This window comes from Salarias fasciatus, unplaced genomic scaffold, assembly GCF_902148845.1.
Source record: "Salarias fasciatus unplaced genomic scaffold, fSalaFa1.1, whole genome shotgun sequence".
NCBI lineage: Eukaryota > Metazoa > Chordata > Actinopteri > Blenniiformes > Blenniidae > Salarias > Salarias fasciatus.
The window spans coordinates 1184454-1204781 of NW_021941374.1; the positions used below are offsets into that span (position 1 = coordinate 1184454).

At 48.2% G+C, this 20328-nt stretch overlaps 1 protein-coding gene across 1 annotated transcript in view; it reads right to left on the minus strand.

The window, feature by feature from the left end:
• Positions 1 to 19930, minus strand: part of LOC115385022 (uncharacterized) — a 45714-nt gene extending 25784 nt beyond the window's left edge. The window contains exons 1-3 of the mRNA XM_030087102.1: positions 19720 to 19930; positions 19023 to 19298; positions 9108 to 9167 (exon numbers count right to left, since the gene is read on the minus strand). Coding sequence (XP_029942962.1) covers positions 9108 to 9167; positions 19023 to 19298; positions 19720 to 19927 — 544 coding nt within the window. The 5' untranslated portion in view covers positions 19928 to 19930. The remainder of the gene's footprint in view (positions 1 to 9107; positions 9168 to 19022; positions 19299 to 19719) is intronic.
• Positions 19931 to 20328: the final 398 nt, after the last annotated feature.

The window sequence follows — 20328 nt, forward strand, 5'->3', positions numbered from 1 at the left end:
ACACACTGAACTGCTTCCAGCAGTGGTTTTTGATTCAGAGGAGGTGAGAGACTCAAAAGCCAAGAGGTCACACGCCTTTCTGCAGCCGAGTGAATGTCAAGGTATGAGGATCAGTTCTCCCAGTGTCCTCTTTGTCTAGGGAGGTGATAGACTCGCTACTAGAGGACAAACGGTACTGCGATCAATGAGTGTCAAGGAGTGAGGTTCTGCTCTACCGATGTCCCCACGTCTGGGGAGGCCATAGACTCAGGCCAAGAGGTCAAGCGCCATACAGCAACCGAGTGAGTGTCAAGATAGGAGGATCTGCTCTACCAGTGTCCCCTGGGCCTACTGCCACAGATTCAGTGAAAACACACACCACGCCGATAAAGGGTTCCACACACACTGCTCGTGATGTCTGATGTGGTCTACAGTGGGGGACATGGGGTCCCGCTGTCCACCGCGCCGGGGAGGCAGAGGGCTCTGTTTCTACCTGGGGGTGGCCCAGGCCCGAGTCGCCGGTTTGAGAGTATTTCCACTTTTAGTCCCGTAGAACTGGGAAGTCTTGCTAACCTTCTCTCAACCCCTCTGGTCTCCCTTTTACTACAGACTCAGAGTCAGTGTCCTCTGGGAGCCAATTCAAATTATGCCCGTTTTTATTGTTTTGCACCATCACCAACCACAATGTCCCCACAGAACTGTGCCTGGAGACCCCCGTGCAATGGGCCTGAGCCCCGAGGGTTTAATTCACTTCAGAGCACAGGAACCCCCCACAGCTGATGTGAAAAACAATAAAGATGAAGATCTGTCCCTGTGTCCTTATTTCCTCTTCACTTATTCTCTTAACTTCTTCTTTATTCTTCCTCTTTATTCTTCTTTATTCTTCTTCTCTATAGGCGAGTCCCTGACTCCCTTGGGTCCCCGACCCCACGTCCCAGGCCAGACGTCTTCAGTGATACGCACCGGCGGTCTCAGACCAACCTAGTCCCAGACTAGGGCTTTTCTAAAATTTACAGGCGTGTAAAGTCCCAGGTCTACCTAGTCCCAGACTAGGATTTTTCAAGAATTTCCGGACACCCGTCGTTTTTACAGAGGGCCGATTCCCAGAATCATTTGAGTCCTTATGTTTTCCAATTAGAATTTTGGTCGGACACTTACCGTATTGGCCCGAATATAAGACGACTCCGATTATAACACGACCCCTATTTTTCAAAGATCAATTTGTGAAAAAAAAAGAAAAAAAATGCTTAAGACAGTAAGGTCACTCATAAAACAACTTTTTACTATACAGTTATTATAAACTCAAAAACTCACACCTGAGATAACATTTCACGAGATACAAAATGAAAAAATATTACTACAGTATTGAATAAAAAATATATTCTCTCTCTCAAAATAAGAAACAATAAGCAACAAATAAGAACCTCAAGGGGTCAAAACTGCATAAATGACGTAAATAACTTCCCAGTTCCTTCAGCTGAATCAGGCTCTGGTGGTGGACATTCCATCTGTCCGTCTTTCAGAGACGTATTCTCTCTCCCTTCTATCAGTCTCTCTGAAGCGTCTCTCAGGACCAGGAAAGCTTTTCTCATAGCGTTAGCATCTGTAGGCGTTTTTTCTGTGCTCTCCAGTCAGAACGAGGCTCTGCTCCACCAGATCTCCTGGCGGCTTGGCAGTAGTTTGATGACTCTGCTGCGTTGATCACCATCAGTTTAAAGTTGGTATCATAACTTCTCCTCTGTTGTTGCTCAGTTGTCCAGCGTTCAGCCCCTTTGTTCCAGATGATCCGCCATTTTTCATCAGATCATTTGATCTCATTTCATCGCTCCACTCGCTCTCTGCTCAGTGATACGTTGGCTCCATCTAGTGGCGCGGATGCGTAATGACCATCTACCGTAAGTCCGCGATTATAACACCACCCCACTTTTGAGGACGCAATTTCTGGAAAAAAACATCGTCTTATATTCGGGCCAATACGATATTAACTTTCCCTATGTGTGTTCTATGTGATTTATACATTACATGTGGCTATATAGAGAGAAAGGACTAAAGAGTCATCACTTACAAATATTAGGATCTTTCTTCCGGACCTCTGATCTCTGCCCAAACGACAAACAAACCGAAGTCCGGCAGAAACTTCAGAAAAGGCTTTCTGCTTACCTCTTTTGTTGGAGCTCCTTTGTCGTTGGGTGGTGAAGACAGGCCCGTCTGGAAAGATCCTGGTTCCGAATGACCTAAGGATCCGGGTCACGGCACCAATTGTTGGAGCCAGGACTTCCGTCCCGCTGACTCCACCCGGTTCTCTTATTCTATGCTTGGTATAAAGAACGCCAGAACGACTGACTTCAGATTATTACCATTTATTTAAGTATAGCCAGATGTAATGCTCAGCGCTGGACCTTACAGGGAAAGATACAAAGTATTTCGCCCCGAAAGGATCCTGATTGTTGATGAAACAGAGTTTTTATTCCATGTTCTTCTGGGCTGGGCCCCGACAGAGAGGCTGGACTTTGTTCGCAATTGGACAATTTGGTGTTGATGTCAGCTGCCAACCAAGAGCTGACATCCTTATCCAGTATGTTTGGAACACTAGTGAGTGTGTGTTGGTTTCTCTGGAACGTGTGGGTATGTTTACACCTTAGCAGAACATCTTATAACCTTGGTGTACTTCTCTCAGGAAAGGCCTAATATACAGTTAATACAATTATTCCATAGTAGTAGTGTTAATTAAAGTATATCCCTAACATGCGCATGCGTGACCTACACCCCCTCCTCCCCTGCTCTCTCCGGAGGACCGCCTCCTCCTTACGCAGAAAGTAGCAAGTAGCATGTAGCAACTTAGCATCATAGCGCTAACACATAGCTACCAACGTGTCCTTTTGAACAACACAGCGAATATGAGTAAAATCCTGTACTTGTGCCAAACCCTGTCCCTGAGCTGTCCCTGCTCTCGGTGGATCAGAGGAGGACGGGGAGGTTTGTGTGGAGCTGCAGGACTGGAGCAGACTCGGAGCTCACAGCTGATCTGTGTGGCTGCAGCCTGCAGACGTGAACAAACCCCCCCTCCTCCTCTCACTCTCCGGACTTTTTCATACAAGTCTTGTTTTAAGATTAAACATACATTTTCGCCAAATGGCAGCACGTTGTAGCTATGATTAAGAAAAATTGTCTCAAGTCTACAGGTGAAAAGGTGTTGATTGCGGCAGCAGAGCCTGGCATGGGGGGAGTGGGGTGGAGCGCATTGGGGAGTGTTGTGCCGACAACAGGAGGGGGGGTACGTAAAGTGCGTAGGAGCATGACAGTTACGCTAAAAATGTAGAGAGGTTGATTGACACGTTAGAAAACCAATAGATAACGAGGCTACCTCGTTATTGATTGGCTAAAGTAATGGTGATTTTACAACCTCCAGAGTTGATTAATTTTTGTTTTATTTTTTTTGATCATGATAAAAACAAGGCTGCTGCAGCTTAGTAACGCCATTTTTTTAGCTTTAATTCATTTTTGTTAGTAATAAATATCTTCTATACAACCTTTAAAAGGTGCCCGAGCCTCCTCAGCTGGTTCCTCTGGATGTGGAGGAGTAGCGGCTCTACTCCGAGCTCCTCCCTGGTGACTGAGCTCCTCCCCCTGTCTCTAAGGGAGCGCCCAGCCCCCCTACGAAGGAAGCTCATTTCAGCCGCTTGTATACGGGATCTTGTCCTTTCGGTCATGCCCCAAAGCTCATGACCATAGGTGAGGGTGGGAACGTAGATTGACCAGTAAATCGAGAGCTTCGACTTTCAGCTCAGCTCCTTCTTCACCACAACGGACCCATACAACGACCGCATCACTGCAGCCGCTGCACTGATCCATCTGTCGATGTCACGCTCCATCCGTCCTCGACTCGTGAACAAGACCCCAAGATACTTAAACTCCTCCACTTGGGCCAGAGTCTCTCCACCAACCTGGAGGGGGCAAGCCACCTTGTTCCAGTCGAGGACCACGGCCTTGGATTTGGAGGTGCTGATCTTCATCCCTGTCGCTTCACACTCGGCCGCGAACTGCCCCAGTGTATGCTGTATGTCCAGGTTCGACGGAGCCAACAGGACAACATCATCTACAAAAAGCAGAGATGAAATCCTGTGGTCCCCAAACCGGACCCCCTCCGGCCCCTGGCTGCACCTAGAAATTCTGTCCATAAAGATTATGAACAGAACCGGTGACAAAGGGCAGCCCTGCCGGAGTCCAACATGCACCGGGAACAGGTCCGACTTACTGCCGGCAATGCGGACCAGACTCCTACTCCGGTCATACAGAGACTGGACGGCCCTTAACAAGAGGCCCCGGACTCCGTATTCCTGGAGCACCACCCACAAGGAACCACGAGGGACGCGGTCGAACGCCTTCTCCAAGTCCACAAAACACATGTGGACTGGTTGGGCGAACTCCCACGAACCCTCTAGCACCCTTTGGAGTGTATAGAGCTGGTCCACCGTTCTGCGACCAGGACAAAAACCGCATTGTTCCTCCTGAATCCAAGGTTCGACTATCAGTCGGATCCTCCTCTCCAGTACCCTGGCATAGACTTTCCCAGGGAGACGGGGGAGTGTGATCCACCTGTAGTTGGAGCACACCGGTAACCCTTTTTAAACAGGGGGACCACCACCCCGGTCTGCCAATCCAGAGGCACCGTCCCCGACCGCCACACGATGTTGCAGAGACGTGTCAACCAAGACAGTCCCTGCACATCCAGAAACTTGAGATTCTCAGGGCGAATCTCGTTCACCCCCAGTGCCTTGCCACCGAGAAGCTTACCAACCACCTCGGTGATTTCGGCTTGGGTGATGGACAAGTCCACGTATAAGACCTCAGCCTCTGCTTCCTCCACGGAAGACGTGGCGACGGGATTGAGGAGGTCCTCGAATTATTCCTTCCACCGTCCAACAATTTCCCCAGTTGAGGTCAGCAGCTCCCCACCTCCACTGTAAACAGTGTTGGTGGAGACCTGCTTTCCCCTCTTGAGGTGCCGGACGGTTTGCCAGAATTTCTTCGAGGCCGACCGGTAGTCCTCCTCCATGGCCTCCCCGAACTCCTCCCAGACCCGAGTTTTTGCCTCCACAACCGCTCGGGCTGCAGTTCTCTTGGCCTGCCGGTACCTCTCAGCTGGTTCTGGAGTCCCGTGAGCCAACATGGCTCGATAGGACTCCTTCTTCAGCTGGACAGCAGCCCTTACTTCCGGTGTCCACCACCGGGTTCTGGGGTTGGCGCCACAACAGGCACCGGAGACCTTACGGCCACAGCTCAAGGCAGCTGCTTCGACAATGGAGGTGGAGAACATCGTCCACTGGGACTCAATTTCCCAAGCCTCCCTCGGGACATGAGAGAAGCTCTCCCGGAGGTGGGAGTTGAAAACCCTGCTGACAGAGGGATCTACCAGACGTTCAGACCCTCACAACACGTTTGGGTCTGCCAAGTCTGTCCGGGTTCCTCCTCCACCAGCGAATCCAACTCACCACCAGGTGGTGATCAATCCACAGCTCTGCTCCTCTCTTCACCCGAGTGTCCAAGACACGAGGTCAGAGGTCAGATGACATGACAACAAAGTTAATCATCGACCTCCGACCTAGGGTGTCCTGGTGCCAAGTGCACTTATGGACCCCCCTGTGCTCGAACATGGTGTTTGTTATGGACAAACTGTGACTAGCACAGAAGTCCAGTAACAGAACACCACTCGGGTTCAGATCAGAGAGGCCATGCGATCCAATCACCCCCTTCCAGGTCTCACTGTTGCTGCCCACGTGGGTGTTGAAGTCCCCCAGTAGAACAATGGAGTCCCCAGTCGGAGCACTGTCCAGCCCCCCTCCCAGGGACTCCAAGAAGGCTGGATACTCTGCACTGCTGTTCGGCCAATAAGCCAAGACAACAGTAAGGCACCTGTCCCCGACCCGAAGGCGCAGGAATACAACCCTCTGGTTCACTGGGGTGAACTCCAACACATGACGGCTGAGCTGTGGGGCTATAAGCAAACCCACACCAGCCACCGCCTCTCACCGCGGGCAACTCCAGAGAAGTGGAGAGTCCAGCCCTTCTCGAGAGGTTGGGTTCCAGAGCCCAGGCTGTGTGTGGAGGTAAGCCCGACTATATCTAGCCGGTACCTCTCAACCTCCCTCACAAGCTCAGACTCCTTCCCCGCCAACGAGGTGACTCCTCACAGCTCTTAGCGACTCGTCTTCGGCTTGGTTCCGCTGCAGGGCCTCCCAGATTCTTCCCTACTTTTCTTTCACTTTATTTCTCGCCGTTTGTAACATTTCATGACTCTCTTCTAACGGCAAAAGCGACAAAACAGCAAAAAGAAACATGACGACCTGCGTCCTTCATTTAGCTTGTTTACATCCGCTGAGCAGCGGACTGTTTACCGTCTGATTTCCCCGCCCACTGAGAACGGTATCCATGGAGACAAACAAGGCCGGTGGAGACACAACCAGACCGAGTCAAGTCGAGTCAAGTCAAATACAGTAGGGGAGGTGGAAACACTCCATTAGTGTCAGAGGAACTCGTAGCTCAGCTCACTACACTTTCCAAGTAGCTTGGCCAACACTGCTTTTCACTCATTCTGTTGTCATTTTAGTTTAAAGGATTGAAACTAGGGCTGTCGCGGTAAACCGGTATTGACGATAATTGTGGTATTAAAAAATGAAATTTCAATATCGTGTTCAAAATGCTACATAATAATATTGCATAGCATAGAGGATCTAGTGCCACTTGAAACGTGTTGAAGTGTATTTTCCAAAATCCGCTGCTGTTCTTCAGCCCTGCTTCATCTCCCTCCTGCAGCAAAAATAAAATTAAAGATGAATCTGAATGTTTGTACCATTATTAGTTAAATTTTTGCCGATATCGTGATAATATCGTTATTGGGATATTTTTTGCCCATTATAATCGTCAAGAGAAAATTTGATATCATGACAGCCCTAAGTGAAACGTTAAATTCCAACTCAGTTATGTCGACGAGAAAAGAAACAGGAAAGAATAAAATCCACTGGATTCACATCAACATTTTATTTCCATTTCTTGTACGATGACATTTACTGTGACAGACCACAGACTGAACTGTTCCTGAAGCTCAGTCTCAACCAGGGGTCTCAAACTCCAGTCCTCTCGGGCCGCAAACCTGCATGTTTTCCATGTCTCCCTGCTTCAACACACCTGAATCTCGTCACCAAGTCCAGCAGAAAGCCTGATAACGAGCCTCGTTGCAACTAGCTGTGTTGAAGCAGGGAGACATGGAAAACATGCAGGTTTGCGGCCCGAGAGGACTGGAGTTTGAGACCCCAGTGTCAGACTCAGGAAAGTTTCAATCAAACTGGATGATCTCTGGTGATTCTGGCTTCAAGCTGCACTTCCTGAATAAACTCTCTCAGTCTTTCATGATTTCATCCATTTGTGAGAATTGCGCTGGTACAACAATCAATGACAATAAAAAAATCTTTTCCCACGTTTCACAAGGATATGGCTTCTCACCTGTGTGAGTTCTCATGTGGTCCTTCAAATCACTGTCGACTCAAACTTTTGCCACGTTTCACAAGAATGAGGCTTCTCATCTGTGTGAGTTCTCTTGTGGAACTTCAAATAACTCTTTCGGCAAAAACTTTTGCCACATGTTTCACAAGAATATGGTTTCTCACCTGTGTGAGTTCTCATGTGGTCCTTCAAATGACCGCGTAGACGGAACATTTTCCCACATGTTTCACAAGAATATGGCTTCTCACCTGTGTGAGTTCTCAAGTGGCGCAACAAATGACTCTGCAGACAGAAACTTTTGCCACATGTTTCACAAGAATATGGCTTCTCACCTGTCTGAGTTCTCTTGTGGCGCAACAAATGACTCCGATGCCTGAACCTTTTGCCACATGATTCACAAGAATGAGGCTTCTCACCTGTGTGAGTTCTCAAGTGGTCCTTCAAACCATTCTGTCGACTGAAACTTTTCCCACATGTTTCACAAGAATATGGTTTCTCACCTGTGTGAGTTCTCAAGTGGCACAACAAATCACCCTGTTGCATGAACCTTTTACCACATGTTTCACAAGAATATGGCTTCTCACCTGTGTGAGTTCTCATGTGGCGCGACAAATGACTCCGATGCGTGAAACTTTTGCCACATGTTTCACAAGAATGAGGCTTCTCACCTGTGTGAGTTCTCAAGTGGTCCTTCAAAACACTCTGTCGACTGAAACTTTTGCCACATGTTTCACAAGAATACAGATTCTCACCTGTGTGAGTTCTCATGTGGCGCAACAAATCACCCTGTTGCATGAACCTTTTGCCACATGTTTCACAAGAATATGGCTTCTCACCTGTGTGAGTTCTCATGTGGCGCGACAAATGACTCCGATGCCTGAACCTTTTGCCACATCTTTCACAGAAATGAGGCTTCTCACCTGTGTGAGTTCTCTTGCGGCCCGGTTGCCTGAAACTTTGGCCACATGTTTCATGAAGGATCTCCTCAGCAGGGACCTTTAACTGATGTTTGTTATGGTCAGTTTCCTCACACCTTTCTTCACATTCAGCCTGCTTCTCTGAAACATGGCAGATGTTCTCACTGTTTCTATCAAACACCTTGAGTTTTTTCAGCTTCAAATGTGGAGCTGGTTCTGAGTCCATGTGTCTTTTCTCATGGTGGACTTCAGAGTCCTGAGAGAGGAACCACTCAGTCTCTGGTACTTCTGGGTCACTCAGGTCACTGTGATCCTCAACAGAAGGAACCTTCAAGGTTTCACTTTCAAACTTCACAATGAATTGTTCTCCCTTCTGGCTGCTGCTGAGTTCCTGGTGTTCCTCAATCTGAGAGGGTTTTGGTTCCTCCTGTTCCTCCTCAAACTGATGGAGTCCTGGTTCTTCTTCTTCTCTCATCTGTGGAGGTTCTGGTTCTTCTTCTTTGATGTGTGGAGGTTCTGGTTCTTCTTCTTTGATGTGTGGAGGTTCTGGTTCTTCTTTGATGTGTAGAGGTTCTGGTTCTTCTTTGATGTGTGGAGGTTCTGGTTCTTCTTCTTTGATGTGTGGAGGTTCTGGTTCTTCTTCTCTGATGTGTGGAGGTTGTGGTTCTTCTTCTCTGATGTGTGGAGGTTCTGGGTGGTCCTGTTCTAGACAGCAGTGTGTTTCCTGTTCAAAGAGCTGCTCCTCTCTGCAGTCATGGTCCTGTTGGAGCTCTGCAAGGAAACAAAAGCAGGAGGTAAAAGATGATCTTATTAGTATCTTCTCACACAGGTGAGAAGCCTCATTCTTGTGATTAGCAACATTAACTCTACAGTCCACCGTAAAAAAGTGTGACTCTAGCATCCATCCATCCATCCATTTTCTACCGCTTATCCAATACCAGGTCACAAGGGCAGCAGTCTAAGCAGAGATGCCCAGACTTCCTGTCCCCAGACTGTTGCTCCAGCTCTTCCTGGAGGATCCCAAGGCGTTCCCAGGCCAGCTGAGAGACAGAGTCTCTCCAGAGTGTCCTGGGTCTTCCCCGGGGTCTCCTCCTGGTGGGACATGCCCAGAACTCCTCCCCAGGGAGGCGTCCAGGAGACATCCTAAAGAGGAGCTGAGCCTCAGCTGGTTCCTCTGGATGTGGAGGAGTAGCGGCTCTACTCCGAGCTCCTCCCTGGTGACTGAGCTCCTCACCCTATCTCTAAGGGAGCGCCCAGCCCCCCTACGGAGGAAGCTCATTTCAGCCGCTTGTATCCGGGATCTTGTCCTTTCAGTCATGACCCAAAGCTCATGACCATAGGTGAGGGTGGGAACACAGACTGACCAATAAGTCGAGAGCTTCGACTTTCGGCTCAGCTTCTTTGTCACCACGACGGACCGATACAATGAACGCATCACTGCAGCCGCTGCACCGATCTGTTTGTCAATCTCACCTCCATCCCTCCCTCACTCGTGAACAAGACCCCAAGATACTTAAACTCCTCCACTTGGGCCAGAGTCTCTCCACCGACCTGGAGGGGGCAAGCCACCTTCTTCTGGTCCAGGACCATGGCCTCGGATTTGGAGAGGATGACCCTCATCCCTGTCGCTTCACACTCAGCTGCGAACCGCCGCAGTGCATGATGGTCCGGGTTCGATGAAGCCAACAGGACAACATCATCTGAAAAAAGCAGAGACGAAATCCTGTGGTCCCCAACCCGGACCCCCTCTGGCCCCTGGCTGCACCTAGAAATTCTGTTCATAAAAATGATGAACAGAACCGGTGACAAAGGGCAGCCCTGCTGGAGTCCAACATGCACCGGGAACAGGTCCGACTTACTGCCGGCAATGCGGACCAGACTCCTACTCCGGTCATACAGAGAACGAACGGCCCTTAACAAGGGACCCCGGACTCCGTATTCCTGAAGCACCAACCCCCCCCCACCCCCCCCACAAGAAACCAGGAGCAATGCGGTTTAACGCCTTCTCCAAGTCCACAAAACACATGAGAACTGGTCAGACGAACTCCCACAAATCCTCGAACACCCTATGGAGGGTATAGAGCTGGTCCAGGACCAGGACGAAAACTGCATTGTTCCTCCTGAATCCGAGGTTCGACTATCGGTCGATTCCTCCTCTCCAGTACCCTGGCATAGACTTTCCCAGGGAGGCTGAGGAGTGTGATCCCCCGATAGTTGGAGAACACATTCTGGTCCCCCTTTTTAAAAAGAGGGACCACCACTCCAGAGGCACCGCCCCCGACCGCCACGTGATGTTACAGAGACGTGTCAACCAAGACAGTCCCTGCACATCTGGAGACTTGGGCTGTCACGATCAAGAATTTTTGGAGACGATTAATTGTTAGCAAAAAAAATTGCGATCGACGAATATATTGAGAGGGGTGCGCTCGTCCACTCGTGGATGGGGGGGTTGCGGTCGTGGGGTGCGTGTGTGTGCATGTGTTGTTGTTGTGTGTGCTTGTGTTGGAATCTAATCGCGGGCCTGCCTGGAAAGTTTGTCGGGCCAGATTCGGCCCACAGACCACCAGTTGATCACTGTAGTATTATATTATTAGCATTAGCATGTTAGCGCTTTTGGCCGGCACTGTTTTATGGAAAAATTAACACATGGCTTCCTCCATGTCACTGGGCTCTCCCTTAGTTGGGCTGAAAACTGAAATGCATCCACAGCGGTGCCCTCGTATGTGCCGTCGGAACCAGGACCTCCTCACCCCCCATGTGCAGGGCTCCACATTATAAATGGCCCGGTGGCCCAGGAGCACTTTTAAAGGGGCTGTATCCTGCTTTTTTAGCTAGTCCAAACCCTAGAAATGGCATTAACATGGTAATAGTTTATTTTTGGCGCTAAGGAAAAGTAATTTTGCGTGAAATTAAAGATTTTCTGGGGCTAATTCTGAAACCTGGAAGAGAAAACGCTCTGTTTCACTGAAAATCCCGCCTCTTCCCCTGTGGACTTTGACTGACAGCTACTTCAACCAATCAGCGCTTCGTTAGTGTCTCTAAGGGTTAGCTTTAGCTCTTTAGCTCTAGCTTCTCTACACGGAAATACACGCCAAAACATCTTTTCCGGTGAGAAACTCACCAAGCGCAGACCCTCCAGACCCTTCAGACCCTCCAGACCCTCCAGACCCTCCAGACCCTTCAGACCCTTCAGACCCTCCAGACTCTTCAGACCCTCCAGACCCTTCAGACCCTCCAGACCCTCCAGACCCTTCAGACCCTTCAGACCCTCCAGACCCTTCAGACCCTCCAGACCCTCCAGACCCTTCAGACCCTTCAGACCCTCCAGACCCTACAGACCCTCCAGACCCTTCAGACCCTCCAGACCCTTCAGACCCTACAGACCCTACAGACTTTTCAGACCCTTCAGACCCTTCAGACCCTCCAGACCCTCCAGACCCTACAGACCCTACAGACCCTACAGACCCTACAGACCCTTCAGACCCTCCAGACCCTACAGACCCTACAGACCCTTCAGACCCTCCAGACCCTCCAGACCCTTCAGACCCTTCAGACCCTTCAGACCCTCCAGACCCTTCAGACCCTACAGACCCTACAGACCCTTCAGACCCTACAGACCCTACAGACCCTTCAGACCCTCCAGACCCTCCAGACCCTCCAGACCCTCCAGACCCTTCAGACTCTTGCTCTTGCTTGACTGTTGCTTTCAGACGATGGTTAAAGTTTATCTCCGTAATCAGAGTTAGAAAAAAGCAGCAACGCTGATTGCCGAGGGCCTGGGGGGGGGGGGGGGGCATCTTCACAGTGTGACGTGAACGTGGGAAACAGAGCGTTTTCACGGGTGTGGGAGGGGCTGCCTCTCTGAGCAGCTGAAACAGGAGGAAAGCTCAAACACACAGGCACGAAGGAAAAAAAAACGCTTTGGGGAGTTTTTGGTGAGAACATAACTATATAACAAGGTTCAAACATACAAAAAGTGAATTTTGCATGATACAGCCCCTTTAAAACCATCCGGGTCAGTCGGCCAGTGAAAAATAATGCCTTGAAAATAAATAAATAAATCATTTCAAATTAATTCCCAACGATACTGTGACATAAACATAGCGTTATGTGATTCCAATCAAAGTCCAGGTATTATTCCTTCTGTGCGCAGCGCTGTCCCCTGGAAAGCAGCTGTCCCACAGCAGAGCCGGCTCGCTCCCGTGGTACGTGAACGCCGCCACTCGCTCGCCTCGCGTTCACAGTCAGCGGTGCATCGCAGGAGCAGCCTGGGAATTCCCATCCTGCCTGCGCCCTCATTTCATTTCGATCTGCTGGGCAGTCTGGCGACCAAGAGGAGAATTTGTCCCTCACTCAGGGACGAGGAGGGACAGTTAGACGATGACGCGCAGTGAGCGACTGCCGACCGAGCGTGGAGCCGCAGCGCTGGCAGCGTCCGTGCGACTGCTCCGGCTCCGGGCGACGATCAGCTCCACCATCGCTAACCTCTAACCTCTCCGATATGTTCGGCGTTGCTTTGGTCACAAACATATCTGTGGAGTGTGCATAAACGCGGGGTCCACTCTCCTTCATGTTTACTTTACACAAACGGCAATAATCGTCCGGCGCCATGGCGAAAGAAGTAAACACAGCAATGCTTCTTCTTTTTCCTGGTTTTGCTGTTGCTCTGCAGTTACGTCAGCGGCCAGAACTGACACCATTAAAATCTGTTAACATCAATCTGCTAACATAAAAATCTGTTTGGATAGTAAACGGCTACAATCATACGATATTGCACGCCCCAGCTGCCCAACAGGACAAGGGAAAAAAAAAAATCGGACCGACACGATTGGCTCTGGGTTCCAGCAGCCCCAGACTGACAGACTTGCACAGCGCCCAGTCAACAGCTGCGGAACATTTTAAAGTGCTCCTCCCCTACAAGAAAATGAACAAGTGGTTCCAGCCGGAATCTCACTTGTGATTCAGGCGGCGTTCGCCAGCCTATCGCAGGAGGAGAAGAAGAGCAGAAGACAACGACACAAGTTCCACCTTATAACGATAAAAAAAGGTTTCTTAAAGCCCCAGGTCCCGGCCAAGCGCCTGGTAAAAAAGCCAAAGAAAAAAAAAAGAAAGTCAGAGGAGGAGGAGGAGGAGGAGGAGGAGGAGGAGGAGGAGGAGGAGGAGGAGGAGGGAGAGAAAGAGAGGGAGTGTTGCATCGTGGCTGAAAGAACTCCATACAACATCTCCAAGTTTACTGACCACTTTACTTCAGTTGCACAGTCTGTTACAAACATTGTTCTCAACAGCTTCTTCTGATCATTCTACATCATCTCTTTTATCATACAACACGCAAACTTGTGCGCCCCCTGATGGGCAAACTCCTAAATAACATGACAACTCTGAATAATGAGTATATTCAACTTCAGACACAAGCAACTTACAACTGAGCATATATTCAATATTTAAAACAACTACTATAACGCAGTATACCACAGGGAGTATGAGGAGAAAGGTTTCAGCCTCAATGGCGAGACCGGTGGAACTGGCCCGGGTTCGACGACACCACAAATAAAGTCTTTTGTGAACTCTGTCGATCACTGCCCAATGTAGCCGACAAGTAAATTACAGAAAGGGTAACGTGCATGATTAGAAGTGCATGATAACTAGAGCTGGGTATCGTTCAACGGTACCTCAGTGGTACCGACCGAAAAACTTGGGTATATACCGGTACCGAACAAGAGCAGGGTTCCTACATATTTGCCATTTCAAAATTCCATACTTTTTCCATACCCAAATTTCCAGACTTCTCGCCAAAAACATCAAATAATTTGTGACATTTTAGTAAGCATAGTGCTCCACGGAAGGATATACCGGCGCACAGCGGCTGAGTCTATGGCTGCTACTGCTGTGCTCCGGTATATCCTTCCAGAGCGCTGCCATACACAGATCTGTGTGGATCAAAACGTTATTTTAATGGATTGAAAAGAAAACACGTCTTTTAAAATGTTTTATAACCATTCGGATTTTCTTCGTGTGCTAATACGCCGTCCCCTGGACCACTGGAAGGAGGATTTTGTCCACTTTCTCAGTCCGTCTCTGATTCCTATTGACTTCCAGCAATTGAGCTAAGCTAACTACGATGCTAACAGCTGGGAACCAGCCACAAAAAAGGTATTTATGAGCTTGTCTAACTTTGTCAATGATAGGGAAAGGGTGTGGGTCCAAAATCTTTGGAGTATTCCTTTAAGGGAGCATTTATCCAGCAACTTTGTCACAGCTGTGACAAGGAACTCCTTGGTTTCCATCCTGAGCTGTTTCTTCCCCATCATGTGGCTCAGCACCGCCGCCTCCCCCATGTTGGAGATGTTGAAGGACTTCATGCAAAGTCTGCATTTTGCTTTTCTTGTCTGCCAGGAATCCTTTGCCAACCAGCCTTTGTATTTGGGATTTTTTAGCCACTCCTCTGTAGGGCTGGGAACGTTAGATATTTTTCGGGATACTTTTTCGATACCTCACGTATGGTACCAGTTCCTGAACGGTACTTTTTTCGGTACCTGCCTTTACGGCGCACAGACAACACCATGACTGCATTTGCACTTCATGCCACTAGGTGTGCTGTTTGCATGTTCAACCTTATTTTACACAGACACCACAGAGGAAGAAGGGCTGCAGGCTCTCTGCATGTTGTTAGAAAGAGTGTGAGCCGGTAAGACGTGGTCACATGTTCAATGATGGATGCACCGTTTTTTTCAGTAAAAGAGAAGAACTGAACCATTATTTCCGCGCATGTTTATTGACCGCACAGCCACTTTAAGAACCGAAACTGATACCTGTACGCACGTCTCTTGTTCAGTACCGGTATATACTGGAGTTTTTCGGTCAGTACCACTGAGGTACCGTTAAACGGTACCCAGCCCAACTCCTCTGAAAATTTACATCTTCCCATTTTAGCTCGCTCACGAGCAGTAGCTGGTTCACCTGCCCTATTCCTTCTTCTGTTGGTTTTGCTTGGTGGTTGGCATCCATAGATATCATATAAGAACTAGATGCCTTAAGGCCTCAGTATGCTTCCCCGTCACAGCGACGTCGTTCCTACGCCGGCAACCCTTCGCCGCTACTGAACATATCTTGCTTCTGCGTCAAGGGAACACCCTCCTCTGCAGTTTCACCACCAAGCCGCTAGGCAGTCACAACAACAATGCGGCTTCCGTAGCTCCGGCTTTTACCTAGACATAGATCTATAGACATAGATATCTAGACACGTGCACTTACCGAACATATATCTGCATATCTGACATATCTGGTGACACCGGGCTGTGGAGGAGGAGAGGCTGAGCGGACCGTGATGAAATATTGGTGAAACTAATGAGCTTTTGGACGATTAAAGCCATTTTAGGAGCGGCTCTACGCATAGCCCTGTCTGCTAACAGTGCTAACACGGCCAGAGTTGGGTATGTAACGACAAGTAACGAGTGTTACAAGTAGTTAAATTACTTTTGATGGGAACGAGTAGTGTAACGGCACTACTCCCTCTAAATTGGTAGTTAAACCAGCGTTACAAATGAAACACTACGATCGTTACTTTTACAATGACTGCAAATAGAGCAACCAAAATATTATTTAAGCGGAGTTTTTTTATTACCACCAGTAGATGAACGGCGGCCATGCGTGCAACTGCTCGCTCTCTCTTCCGGGTCAGGGCTGATGGAACCGTCACAGTAAAATTGGTTGCCTTATATAAATTTGTGCCCCACTGACACACTGCACTCCCTCCTACTGTAAATGCCCCTTTTAAAGGAATACTCAGGAGATCAGTTTGTTTTTGTTTATCGCTTTTTAGAAAATATAACAATGATAGAAGTCTTGGAAACATGAATATTTTTCCATACAATAGTTTCAATTTTCCATACTTTTCCAGATCTGGAAAATTATAAAATCAAATTCCATACTTTTCCATACTTTCCATACTGCGTAGGAACCCTGCAAGAGACGTGAGTACGGGTATCAGTTTCGGTTCTTAAAGTGGCTGCGCGGTCAACAAACATGCGCGGAAACGATGGTTCAGTTCTTCTCTTTTACTGAAAAAAACGGTGCATCGCATCATTGAACATGTTATCACGTCTTGTCGGCTCACACTCTTTTTCTAACAACATGCAGAGAGTACATGTCCCCAAAAAATATCTAACGGCACCCAGCCCTAATGACAACACACTGTTCGGGTACTATGGGGGAAAAGGAGTCTGTCATACGATGGTGCAGATTTGCATGAACACAACGCGTGGCGTTTCTGATGCAGTGATCTTTTAAATCTTCACTTCCAGCATCTGAGCATAACAGTTGTCTCTATCGGCCTGTCCTGTCCTCTGTGTAAGCTGCAGCAGAATGGATCAAGATCACCTATGATATTAGAATGGCATAGATGGATTTTATTTACATTTTCATAGTGCCGTTCACACTGAGCACTAACTATAAAAAGTATTGTTCATAATTGTTTTATGTCAAGTGGGCGGTAATGTTCACACCAGCTATTAAAAACACAATGGATACATGGTAAAATATAGTTCTGTAAATCATAATGATAGATAACTAGAACCATATTAGCTAATTTTCTAATAAAAATATATAGTTGCCTGTATAGAGGATGCACGCTGAGCGTGCGTGTGAGGGCCAGTGAACATCAGAATCATCCGGGCCAGTCCGGCCCGGGGGGCCAGTAGCGGCCTCGTAAACCAGACCCGCCCACTCTCCAGAGGTTTGTGAGGGCGCCACATACAATAACAACATCGTCTAGTATGTTAACCTGTGACACTGGAAGAACCGTTTGCAAAATCTTTTAGTTTTTCCACCGACCAATAACTGGTTCCACATGGATCGTCACACGAGAAAGCCGTCTCCATGCGTCCACTTCCTGTGCAGAAAGCTGCTTCTTTCCTTTCGTGAAATGAGGGATACGAAGGGTTGCACCACAGGCCCAAGCTCATCTCTGATGAGAAATCCTCTGTCTGCCAAAACTTCATCCCCAGGCTCCAAGAGTTTGAGGAAACCCGACTCTGTAGTGATCTGCTTGTCTGAAACCCGTCCGCCCAGCCAGGAGACAGAAATGAAACTGCACCAGCTGGAGAGATGCCCATCAAACAGTTAATGGTGTTGTTATGCTTACAGTTTGGCCATGTCTGGGCCCTGGAAGTCAGATTACTGGGTCTAGTGATGAACATTTCTGTGCAATCTATTATACACCGGCGCTTGAATATTTTTGGCATATTCTTTAGAACTGCACCCTTACTTGGCCATTTAATGAGTGGCTTGAGGACCAAGGCCATCGCAGGAACGCAGCTCCACAAAATATCAGATATGGAGGTTTTTGATACCTGAAATCTATAAGCCAAGTCATTATTGCACAGGCCCAACCTGAATTTCATCAGTATAATCAGTAGGTGGTCTGCTCCTGTAAGTTTGTTGGGAATAATTTCTTCGCTGCCCATCATTTTTGTAAGCAGCCACTCAAAGACCACAGAGGTCAGCCTGGAAGAAAAATCAGTGGTCCAATGTTGCACTTCACAGTGGCGTAGGAGAATGTAGAATTTTTCAGCTCCTCTTTCAGCTTTTCATTTTCTGCTCGCAGCATGTCACACTGCCGTCGCAGGTTGACACGGTCCTCTTTAAGCTGACAGCATCTCAGGTTCAGATCATCGTATTCTCTCTCTGAAACTTCACATTCCACTCAGCACAGTAACTGGTTTATTGTTGAATTATTTGGTTCTAAAAACATTTAAAACTATATATGAAGGTGAGGTCTTGAGAATTTATTCATATTTTAATTCACATCTTATTTATTGTTCTCTGACAGGGACAAAAGAATGTCAGTGTTGTTTCTGTTCTCCTAGAAAACTTGAAAGCTTTAAGACTTTATGTTTCAAGTCAAGATGTTTCTAATGTAACTGGAGCTGTTTGTTCCTGTTTGAAACAGTTTTATTATGTTACATTACATGTCATGTTCAACTTTGAGGGAAAATAAAAATGAACCTTCTGATCTCTTTAAATCTCATTTCAGAGTAACGGGGAACATTTAACACGGACAAAAACAGTGACTTGTTTTATATGGTGATATATATGGATATGGACTGATGTGAGAAAGAAATGGAGATCAACTCTTCCCCGTACGGCCCAGCCCTACCTGCAGGTCAGGATCACCCACACAACTGTTTCTCAGAGCTGGTCTCCCGCCTGGACTCTGCTTTGGAGACAGTCAGGCTTCATGGGGAGACAGAGACTGAAGCCTGAGCATGAATTCAACAGACGGACTGAGTTCAGCCTCATGGAGGTGGTGATCTGGTTTGGTGAGATGAGCCCACTACTCAGAGACTAACACTCTGCCCAAACTGGACCGGACCCTTCAAGGTGGTGTCAGTGGACGCTAATGGACTCACTGACATCAAGAGTCCTCAGGCTGCACCAGCAGTCCTTCATTATGAGCGTCTGAAAGCTGAGCGTCTGAGGAGACACTTTCTACGGTGTCTTCCCCTGTTATGGACTCTGTACCAAGCTCCACTGCTCTGTCAGGCTCACTTCCTGTTGTCCAGCTTCTTGGTGGTGCTGTGGAGCTCCTGTCTGGGACCATGTTTCTGTCTGCTCACAGCGTCTCCATACCTGCTCTGTGGAGCTGGATGTGAGGATTCCAGTTGATCTGCAGCATTCTGCGCTGAGCAGCCATCTCCTCCTCGTACTGAAGCACAGCTTGTTGAAACAGGGTGAATATGTCCTCAGCAGCAGCAGTCAGTCTCTGGCTGCTCCAGTCTCTCACAGAGTGGTGGGAATGGTCTCCTCCATCAGGAACAGGCTGCTCTTTAATGTGTGGAGCTTCATGTTCCTCCTGCTCCACGCTGGAGCTGCTCTTCTGCTTCCCCATGTGCTGCTGTGGCCTCTCTGGAGGGAGAGCAGACAAAAGGCCCTGATGTGATGGATGTCAAGGTTTGACAGTGATGGCTGGATGAAACAGGACAGCACACACTGAAACACAATCATTCAGTCACAACTGAAGCTGCTCTGCTCAGTCACACTGACAGGACCTGTGGGCTTTAAAGGACCACTGGAAAACTGTCTGGACGCTGCAGGACTTTCTCTCAGCTCTCAAACCTCTGAGGGAACTTTCCAACATGACACGCTTCACACTTTTCCTCCCAGCAACACTTGAACGCATCATGACTCTGAAGGCTTCACTGAAAAGTCTGGATTCTAAACGTTCTGAACGAACTGCAGCTGCAGCCTCGTTTCTGTCTGCCAGCTTTAAATCCATCAGCCATCCTCCACCACACACATTCATGTCTTCATCCTCACGGTTCATTACCTGCTGTGAGGAGCTGGACTGGATGTTTCCAGTGGATTTGCAGCAGTTTTCTCTGTCGGTCAATCTCCTGCTGGAACTGGACGGTAGTTTGTAGAAAGGCGGTGAATATCTCTGCAGCAGCAGCAGTGAGTCGCTGCTGGATAAACTCTCTCAGAGCCTGAACTGGACTCATTCTGTCCTCTGAGAGACGCTGCAGCACCGCCGCCATCGCTTCTTCTTCTCTCACTGACCTGGAGGCTCACACACAGCGGTCAGCTCCAGCCTGACTCCTGCTGGACACAGGGGGAACTGCAGCTCAGTCGCTGCAGCTCTTCTAAACTCAACAAGTCCTTCTTTTTCTCTTTTTGATTTTTTTAACAACTGTCGATTTAATGATATAATCTGTCAGACTCCATCAAGTAATTAAAATGACAGACAAAGACTGGAATTTCATATCAGAAACACATAAAACTTTCAAAATCATTCAGTTTTGTTCTTTCTTTTTCAGCAGAGGGGGGTAAGCTTTACATTCTTCATCAGTTTCAAAGTCTGTAATCAAGTAGTGATGATTCTTAAAATTATTCCAAGCATATGTTGTTAAAAAAGAGATAAATATGACGAACCTGAAGA